The 10,644-nt window shown below is 31.1% G+C and overlaps 1 protein-coding gene across 1 annotated transcript; it reads right to left on the reverse strand.

Annotated features, from left to right (window-relative positions):
- Positions 1-1,342: 1,342 nt before the first annotated feature.
- Positions 1,343-5,892, reverse strand: LOC104107685 (sugar transport protein 12-like). The gene is made up of 4 exons (XM_070185807.1): positions 5,649-5,892; positions 4,569-4,891; positions 2,669-3,292; positions 1,343-2,123 (listed from the first exon to the last, which is right to left on the reverse strand). Exons 1-4 carry the CDS (start codon positions 5,785-5,787, stop codon positions 1,620-1,622), a joined length of 1,590 nt encoding a protein of 529 aa, XP_070041908.1. The 5' UTR covers positions 5,788-5,892; the 3' UTR covers positions 1,343-1,619.
- Positions 5,893-10,644: the final 4,752 nt, after the last annotated feature.

Genomic DNA, 10,644 nt, shown 5'->3' on the forward strand with positions numbered 1-10,644 from the left:
ATCGGTTTTACAGCTATTGTTGCATACGAGATCTAAAGAGATTGTGGATGGCATTCTATTGCTACTAGCTATTTTATATGAGATTGCGGTTTCAAACGTCTATAGAAACTACTATAGTAGATACTTGGTTTCAAAATTAAGCATATTTAATTGCCCTATAAGTCAGTAATTTTGTAAGAAATATAAACAAGAATATATTAGCTTTCTTTCAAAAAAGAGTTGCAGATCTGTGAGCAAGGTGCAGTACTTCTACTAATTATAACCTGTTTGGCCAGGCTTCTTTTGACGCAACAATATTTTTTTTTGTCAAAAGTGTTTTTTTCTAAAATTAAGTTGTTTGACCAAGCTTTTAAAAGGAAAAAAGTACTTTTGAGGAGAAACAGAAACAGTTTTGGAGAAGCAAAAAAAAGTAGTTTCTTTCCAAAAAAAACACTTTTTTTAAAAGTGTTTTTGAGAAAAATACACTTAGAAACAGTTTTTTTAAAGTTTAATTTGGTCAAACACTAATTGCTGTTCAGAAATATTTTTCAAATTAATTAGCCAAACACAAACTGTTTCTCACCAAAAGTACTTTTGAGAAAAACACTTTTAAGAAAAAACACTTATCAAAATAAGCTGATTTTTGCAGCTTGGCTAAACGGGCTATTAGCCTTCTTACCTACTATCGTTTCGGTCGGTTCGAGCCTTCGATATAAAATTGGTTTTGTTAAGGAGAATTTTACCTCTTAATATGAAAGTTTCCGGTGCAAATATAGCACTAATTTAATCAGGTCTTTATGTAGATATCATACTCCCGAACAAAAAAATCAAAATAATCATGAAGCGAGTGATGAAAGAGAGGAGAATGAGCCAACACTAGAAAGTAGAGTACCACTTATTTCCCACCCATATAATCCATTCAAGCTCATAAAGTACTTACACTAAAGTTCAGTCAAACTGAATTGGAAAAAAGTGCAGAGAATCATTTGATTGACGTTCATCTTCCTTTCACGTCCCTGTAGAATCCGTGACTTGAAAGAGTGTATGATTCTCCTCCCATTTTTCCGCCGTTAGTATAAGCGAAAGGAAAAAAAATAGAAAGACAAAAAAAAAATGTCAATTCTCATTCAACTATTATATATAGATTTTTCAAAATAATTTGACAAAATGGTGTCAAATAACTCCATAATAATGTAAAAGAGTTACTACTATTATGCTTTTCTTGAAAAATACGAATTTCCAAATCAAATCTTCTCGGAGAAATAGCGAGCACATGGATGGGTTGAGAAATAAGATATTCTTCTACCATCTTGTATCAGTCGCTATGATTTTTTGACTATTATTTTGAGAATGGCTAAACATATTTCCTTATATAATTTCACAAACGAGTTCATTCAAAATAAATCAAGGAACAAATAACTGCAACTAAGGGATTCTGTAATTTGTGCTTGAGGTTGACATTGAACCCAATAAATATGTATTTTCCTATGGAAAACAGAGAAGAAAAACACTTCAATTTAACAACATCATCCCAACTAAAACATTACATAAACTCCCTTTTCATCTCTTTCCAAATTAATACTCTAATATAAATCTTTATCTCCTCTTTCCAAATTAATACTCTAATATAAATCTTTATCTCAAACTAATTTGTGCCCATTGTCTCCCTTTGCCATTTCAACAGCAGCTCCATTGTAACTTCCTTTCCCAATTCCAGGATAATCAACTTCAGTCATAAACCTAGACCAAAACCAATGCTCTTTCCACACAATAACCATCTCTTCAATAGGTACATTCTTCGTCTCGGGCAAGAAAAAGTAGATAAAAATGGTCATCACGAACACGAAGAATGCAAAGAAGAGGAACAATCCGAACTTCAAATGACACAAAAGTGTCAAGAACACTTGCGCGATGATAAATGTGAAGATCATATTTACTGAAACATTAATACTTTGAGCTGCAGAACGAATTTCGAGTGGGAAAATTTCACTTGGAACTAACCATCCAAGAGGTCCCCATGACCAAGCAAATCCTGATACATAAGCACAGATGAAGATCACAACCACTATAGCATACCACTTTGGTAAATTCCCTGCATTCCCATCTGTTCCAAACTTCAAACCTATGCAAATTGCTACTGCAATCTACACACAAGACAAAGTTCATGTTAATAAAAATGTAAGGAGAGTTTTGGCGCGACAGTAAAAGTTAATGCCATGTGGTCAAAAGGTCAAGCCGTAGAAACAACCAGTGACGAAGACAAATTTTTTTGCTAAAGGGTGTCAAAATATACAAAAAAAAATAAATAAGGAGAGTCAATATAATATATATATACACATCAAATTAAAATTTTAATCTAGCTAAACAGTATAATTTTTCCAACGAAAGAATGTCAGAGGCGGACCCAGGATTTCGAGGGCATCACTATTTCTGCCGAAGTTTACGGGGTCCGATGATCCCTCAACACTATACATAGGTCCGCCTCTGAGGGCTGTTAATTGACACCCTTTAGTATAAGGTGGCTTCGCCACTAAAAATAGCCTCTTGCAAAAATGCAAGGTAAGGCTATATACAATGGATCGACCATATGCAGTCCAACCATTTACCAAATCTCGCCGCATAGCGGGAGTTTAGTGTATGGACTGTACTTTTTGATGAAATTATACAATAAAATAAGGAATTGACTTACTTGGCAAATGAGCATTTGAAAGCCACCTTCAAGGAATAAGAATCTTCTTCCCAACTTATCAACATAGTAAATAGAAACAATGGTTGCAGCAACATTGACCAGGCCAGTAATAACAGCAGACATCAAAGAAGCATCAGCACCAAATCCAATAGTCTTGAACAAGACAGGTGCATAAAACATGATCACATTAATTCCAGTAAGCTGCTGGAAAAATGGGATAACAATAGCCATAGTTAAATGTGGCCTATACTTCTTTTGCAATAAATTTCTCCAAGGATGTTCAACTTTCCTAGAAGCTTCACTAGCCGCGACTAAATCATTAAACTCTTCGTCCACATCATCGACTCCCCTTATTCTCCTGAGCTTCGTTTTAGCTTCCTCGTTATTGCCACGTTCGATCATGGAATTTGGAGTCTCGGGGAGGAGAAGTGAACCGACTGTAATGATCAATGCAGGAACCATAGCACCACCTAAGCTCAAACGCCAACCCCAAGTGATCTTAGCAAAGAAATAGTTCAATATATTGGCTACAAGAATACCAATTGTGATTGACAATTGAAAGCCAATGTTGAGAGCTCCTCTATACTTGTATGGAGCCATTTCAGATAGGTATAAAGGAACAGACTGCAGTTATTACCAAGAACATGTTAATCAAACAAATGGAAGAAAAAAAGAACCAATTCTAAGCAAAATTCAAAGAGAAAAACACCAAAGAAAATGAACAAAAAGGGAAATTTGTGCTTGTTTCAAGAGGATCACATATTCTATGTCAAGATTAATGTGACAAAAAAGGGTACATTATTCTTGATTATACTCTAAATTCTATGATTTGGTGCTCTCAATCCAATTAAGGTTACTACATTTTAAACAAAACAGTGAGTGTTACAACTTGCCGAAGTATCAAATATCAGATTTCATATACAAAATTTAAAAAATAAAAAAAACATAGTAGTAAAACAAAGTTGTTTTCCATTTCAAGAAGGGCAAATGTGCAAATTGTAAAAGTTGTGGGGGTCCTTATATTGAATTTTAAAACACCATCTTTTCAATTCAAGTGAACTTTTCTGAGTCAAGAAATGACAACACAGAATAGATTAAACAAAATAAAATTAAAATACAGAAGAAGAAAGATATGCAGAGCATTCTTTTATGACGAAATTTGCCTTTATAAACATACTTCTCTGAGCTGCTCATTAAGTCAGTATACTTACTGAAATTCAGACCTGAACCATAATAAAGTGTTGACCAGCAACTTGTATATTTCAAAATCAAGGCCTAATTATTTTATTTTTTTTGTAAAGCAACTTAGTCCATGGCAAAGCTTTGAAAAGGAGGAATAAGTCCAGAACAAAGATTCCAGAACAAAGAAAAGTTAAAAATGAAAAATCACCAAAAACATCTAATAAGGAATGTTAAAACATGCTAATATCTGGATCATAACAAGACACAAATCACCAACTCGCTTTAAGAATAGAGTTACCCGATACCTATATTGATCAGAGAGAATATTTACTACTGGTAAAAGAGTGAAAGTAGCACAAATTAGTCCACAAACCACTTTCATAAAGAAAAAAATAACAAGTTACACGCCAACTTGTGTGGTCATTAATACTGAACTCATCAACTCTAAATTCACAATCGACCTCACCCACCCTGACCCGAGAAAAAGTAACATTAAAAGTAAAAAGCAATCCATTGCACTAAACTTCTGCTATGCATGAGGTTTGGGAAAGAATCGGACCATAAAGGTCTATTGTATACAACCTTACCCCACATCTCTACAAGAGGCTGTTTCCATGACTTGAACCCGTGACCTCCTGGTCACATGACATCAACTTTACCCGTTACGCCAAAGCTCCCTTCAACATTAAAAGTAAAAAAAGGGAAAAGAAAATGTTACCTGATTGGCGAAACCAATACCAAAACCAAGTAAAATACGGCCAACAATGAGCATTGAGACACCACGAGCAAAGCCATTGATCAAAGCCCCTGCACAAAATAAGATACCACCAAACAGCATAGAGAGTTTTCTTCCTAATTTTCTGGTCACAGTAGATGCAACCAGAGATGAAACAAGTGCAGCCAAATACAATGATGATGTGAACATTGTCAATGTTTGGCTGTCAAATTTGCAGTATTGATTAGTTGATGTGTCTTCCCTTTGCTTTGTGTATACAGATGGGAAAAACTTTCTCAAGAATGAGTCCATTGATGTCACTCCCCCTGGTTCCAAAACATAAACATAATTTTAAAAAAACAAGAAACAAGTTCATCTTTTTTTTTTCTTTTTTTTTCATGTAACACAAGATTTAACAAAAAAAAAGGCGCGCGCGGGGAGGGTTTGCCCGATGCACAAAGTATCCCGCGTTAATGCAGGGTCCGGAGAAGGGTCACATCACAAAGGGTGTTATGTAGAGTTCAACTAAACTCAGTGGAAGACAAAGGTAGACACAAGATTTTAACATAATCGGGAGCACCAATATTCTGTTCAACCAGTATTCTCTAAAGGCATTAAGTATTCAGGGTATCAGATTATTTAAATTAACCATTTTCAAGGTATACATACACAAGATTTCTGCTAAAATTTACAGGGTTCGGTGATCCCTCAATGTTATACATAGGTCTGTCTTGCCTCTGGTGCAAGATGTAACATATAACTAACGGATTTAACTAAATTCATATTTTTTGAGACGGAATATAAATATATGTGCTGAAAATCACTAAAATTTCACTAAAATAAACAAAATCTTGAAAAAGTGTAGTGCATTCAACACTAAGAAGTTAAAGGCTGAATTCATCAAGTTTACGTTTTGGCTCCGGCTATGCCTGGAAGTCATTGTTTACTTTCCAAACTATATATATATATATGTACTCAAAAAATTAAAATGGATATATATTTTAAGACCATCGACTATAGATTTTGAATTCGCATCTACGTAGACATATACATATAGACACATAGATACACACAAAAACGTACCAGAAATTCCGATATCATAACCAAAAATCAGACCACCCATAGCAGCAACAATACAAGTAATAGTAACATAAAGAGTTAAACTCCCAGGATATTCTTTCCCATTATTTGGATCACGGCTAAAGCCACCACCACCAGCCATATTTTCCACTGCTCTTTTGATATGCTATTAACAAAAACAAGAGGAGAAACAAAAAAGAAAAACTTGAGAAATCAAGAGAAAGAATAGGAATATAGAGGATATGAAAAGGCAAATGCAGGAGTATATATAGAAAATGAAAGAGACTATTATGTCCAAGATTGAGATATTCAGACTATATACTTAGCTGTCAATTTTTATTTTTGAATTTTTTGTTAGCTGTCAAAAATCTTATCTCACATTATAAAGCTTTAAAGTTAATTAAAACGGTGAACCAACTACCAAAAAAGTAATAATGACCTTAATTCTTAACCACAGGTATCAGGTTCGAGCTTATTTGGATATTAAGTCGTCTTTGTTAGAGAGTATTTTATCCCTAATGTGAGACTTTACGACATGAATACGGATTTAGTCGGATCGCAATACGAGTACCGAACACTGAATAGGAAAAAGATGATGAACTTTTAAAAATATATTGACTTACTATATTAACTTTAATCGTTTCAGAAAACGTATCAAGAGGTATGAAATTATTATAGGAGAAATATTCATAAAATAGGATAAACTTTATTCGCTTAGCAAAAGTAATTTTGCTGATACTAATATATTTTCAGTATTATTCGAATTAAAGATCTAAATTTTAAATTTTGTAACCTTTTTCTCATTATTACCAAAAGAGTAATGATAAACTTTGCAAAACATATTGACTTACTATATAATTAGCTGTATCTTCAGAAAACGTATCAGGAAGCATGAAATTATATAGGAGAAATATTTATGAAAGAAGGTAAACTTTATTCACTTAACAAAATAGTTTTGATGATATAAATATATTTCTATATTATTCTAATTAAGGATCTAAAGTTTAAATTCTGTACCTTTCTTCTCATTACTATCCTTAATAGTACTCTAAAAAATTGCAAGATGACTACTCATTTTTGAAGCGTCAAATTGTTTTTTGTCGATTCTTTTAAAGTCTGAAACAATTTTTTTAATAAGATAAGATATATGTTTAATACTTAAATTTGAATATTTAAAAAAAAACAAGAAATAACGTGCGATTTTACAGTGTAAAATACTTTTTATATGATCAGCATAATGAAACGTGTCATATATATTATTGACCTTATTTTTCAGGAATTAAGCTAAACTTTATATAAAAAGATATTATCTTTAAGTAGTCTTTATTTAATTTGATTATGTAAAAAATATTTACATTACCCGTATGTAAAAGTTAGTGTACTAATTAATTAAAGTTGATGAGGTGGAATTCCCAGCGTGGCCTGTATACGTCAGCGATTAGTCATCAAATTTATCTTTATCCTTCGGATTAATTATTTTGGGAAGTGAACTGGCACCTATGTGCCAAAACTTTTTCCACCTAACTTTGGGATATTTAAAAGAAATTGTATAGTGGAAAACCTTTTTTGCTTCTTTCTAAATGGTATAGTTTTGGTCGAACATGTTAAAATCATACTTTTTGTCCGTTCATAATAACTGATTTTTTTTACCTTTGGCACGCCCTTTAAAAAATTAATAACTCCTAGAAAAAAATAAGTATTTTGACTGAATTATCCTTAATTAAAATTTGCATATTGTTAACTTGACATATTGGAATATGTAAATAAGCAAAAATTTGAAAAATTAAAGTTAATTCATTCTTAATTATGTATAAATGACACTTATTTTGAATCAAAATAAAAAGATCAAAAAGTCACTTATTATGAACAGGAGAGAATATGTTATTTCTTTTTCTGTATTTACTTTGTGTGCGCGTGCTAGTTAACTACCGATATTCTGCAACACAACTCAAATTAAAAAAAAAACAAATTTATCTATGTTTGCAATTGCGATAAGCTTAATTTCTTTTTCTAAATGAGTTTTATTTGATTAATCTACACTAACACTATATATTAGGATGATAATTCATAGTGTGCTGTTGCTTGACGAAACCAGCACAGCATGAGAATTGCATGTCAAACGAGTTTTGATTTGAGCAAAAACCTCAACAAGTTAATTAAGAGTTTAGCACTGAGAAGATCATGATTTAAAAGCTCCTATTCTTTAAAAAAAAATAAAAAAAAATAAAAAAAGTTTGACAAAGTGAATTTCTACTATTACTGGTTCCAAATATTAGTTTTTTTTTTTGAGAAATGAAAATTATCTTTTAAGAAGAGAAATTGTCTAATTTTAACAAATACTCTTATAACTAGGGTTGTTAAATGTTTTTCTTAAGGAGTGTAACAAAACTAAAATATGGATAATATTGGATCGAAGGGAATATTTGTTTGCCTGCATTAGTTTAACATGATCCTAGTATGTGGCTTGTGTTTATTTATGTTTATATATATACTAGTCTTTATGTACTGCGTTGCACGTATCTCGCTAATCATTAAAAAAAAGATGAAAATTATTTTCTTCCCTATATTGAAAATCAAAGTTTAATCTAACTCTAAATATTAGATATTTTTTCATGCTATTTCTCAAAATATATCATTTAACCGACGATTTGAGAAAGACATTGTCAATGTCAATCAAGTTACAATTTTAGAAATTAAGAGAATATCACTATACCTTTTTGATTGTCAAGCTATTCTTCCATGACTTTTTTTTATTCCATGATGTAAGTTTGTAATTTGTATACCACGTAGTTATATGTCTTTGTTCCTTATCATCTTTGTATGTACATGTTTAGAGTGAATAAATATTTGAGTGTTAAGCTTAATCTAGAAAGGTTTTAGTCTTCGAAGTAACCCGGCAACTCTCTCTAGCTTATTCATAGTAGAATTCAAATACTAACGGTGATTATAGTTTTATCCTACATGAATAGTTAAATCCTAAAAATAATTTGCTAATTTGTCGCTTTATTCTTATATATTCTTTTCCATCATTTTATTTTTCTCTTGGTCCTTAAAGTATGATTTCTTTATTTTTTCTCAACTTTGCGACCAAATTTCTTAATACAACAATGTAAAACTTTTCCTACAAATTTCAGCTTCATCTAGAGGTTTAATTGTCCACTATGGTCTAATCTTCTTAGAACGTATTGCACATCATATTCATATGGTTTATTTGTGAGAATTACATTAATGAAAATAAAATACTTCACATCCAAATCTAGATTATGGACATTTCTTATATCTTGTCTCAATATATGTCAATTAAACAGTGTTTTAGAAAGATAATTCTAATTTACCCTTTCGATTATCAAATTATTACTTTATGTAAAAAAAAATTATTTCATGATATTTTCGTTATCTTTCTTAAAGAAAAAAAACATATGTACGTAAATCTTGTACATTACACGCTGTGCGTTACTGTTCTCTATTTGATATAGTTATAAGAAAAAATAACTTAATGACCTGCATATAAAAATTTAATGGAATATGTGATATTTCACATTATTAATTCTAGATTGGCTTAGTTGTAACATACCGGAGGAGAATGATTCGCTGTCTTCTTCTTTTTTTTGGTTATATGCTAATATTAGTTTATATGTAATAAATCAAAATCTCATATATTTACAAAAAAATAATTCTAAATCTCATACAAACTGGAGAACGAAATATATGAACCATGCATATTGTTGACGGAAAAAAAAGAAGAGCTACTATCCTCTATCCAAGTATAGTGGCGGAGAGTAGCAGTCCATTAAGTCCGAATAGAATTGTACCCAATATCAACTTTGTAGGGATGTTGTATTTGTAGTTTAAATTGGAAAGGAATTCCTTTCTTGGGTAATTTATAATTATATCCTTAAATAATATAAATATTTAAGAGTATAAAAGTCAATTAATATTTCAGGGATAATTTAGTCGTTCAATATTTAACATAAAATATTCGTGCTTTTATAATAACTAGTTTTATGGTACGCGCTTTGCGCGTGTACCCATGTCAGTGAATTATACAACTTTTTAACTTTTTAAGAAATCGTATAAATATTATTAAATAATATATTTGCATTAAAAAAATATATAAGTTCTTAAAAAGTATGAATACTTATCATATTTAGCTAGCTCGATAAATGAAGTAATATCACTTATTGTGATTGTATTTTCGCCAATTATCTAAATTATCTGATTGTCTTCTTCAATTCTCTCTCTCTCTCTCGTCAATCTCTCTTTCTCTTCTATATATTTGTTTTTGTTATAGAGTGTCGTTTTAAAATGTTATACTTAAAACGTCAATGAAGAGTAAATATTATTTGAGTACAAAATTAAAAGAGTTCAAATATAATATCGAATAAATAATATTCATGTTATGACAGAAAATTATGTCCATGTTACATTATTTAAATAAGAAGGTAAAATCTCGATTGTGTTTTAAATCCTAAATATCTAAACTTCCAACATATGTTTTTTTTTAAAAATAAAAGAAGGATTCAAAGGATAAAAGTTGATGCATGTTTCAATTTTGAGTCTTTGTATTTAACTATTACAAACCACTTTTGTTTTCATTCGCAAAGCAGGAATTAGGCAAAATAGGGATTGGTACGGGACAAGACACACGTAAAATGCTCTTGGACTTATGTGTGGGCTCCTATTTTGCGAAGCTTACGCCTCAAGCGCTTGACATGATTGATATGTGTCTGACGTTTTACACACGGGCTCGTCCCACAATTCATGTGCTGCTTTGTGTAATTAGCTTTGTAGATCATAAAAAATACATTACAATTTTTTGACTCGTCAAAAGCTCTCTTAATTAATTGTATATCAGATATTAAAAACACTAATATTACATCATGAAAGTGAATTTGATAGAACCTCTCATCCAAAAATATTTCGTGTTATAATTTTTGTTAGGCCGATATTATTGCATTCTTTATAATTGTTTCTTCAAATCTTGATTTTTATTTTATTT

This window comes from Nicotiana tomentosiformis, chromosome 9, assembly GCF_000390325.3.
Source record: "Nicotiana tomentosiformis chromosome 9, ASM39032v3, whole genome shotgun sequence".
In the NCBI taxonomy this organism is placed as follows: domain Eukaryota; kingdom Viridiplantae; phylum Streptophyta; class Magnoliopsida; order Solanales; family Solanaceae; genus Nicotiana; species Nicotiana tomentosiformis.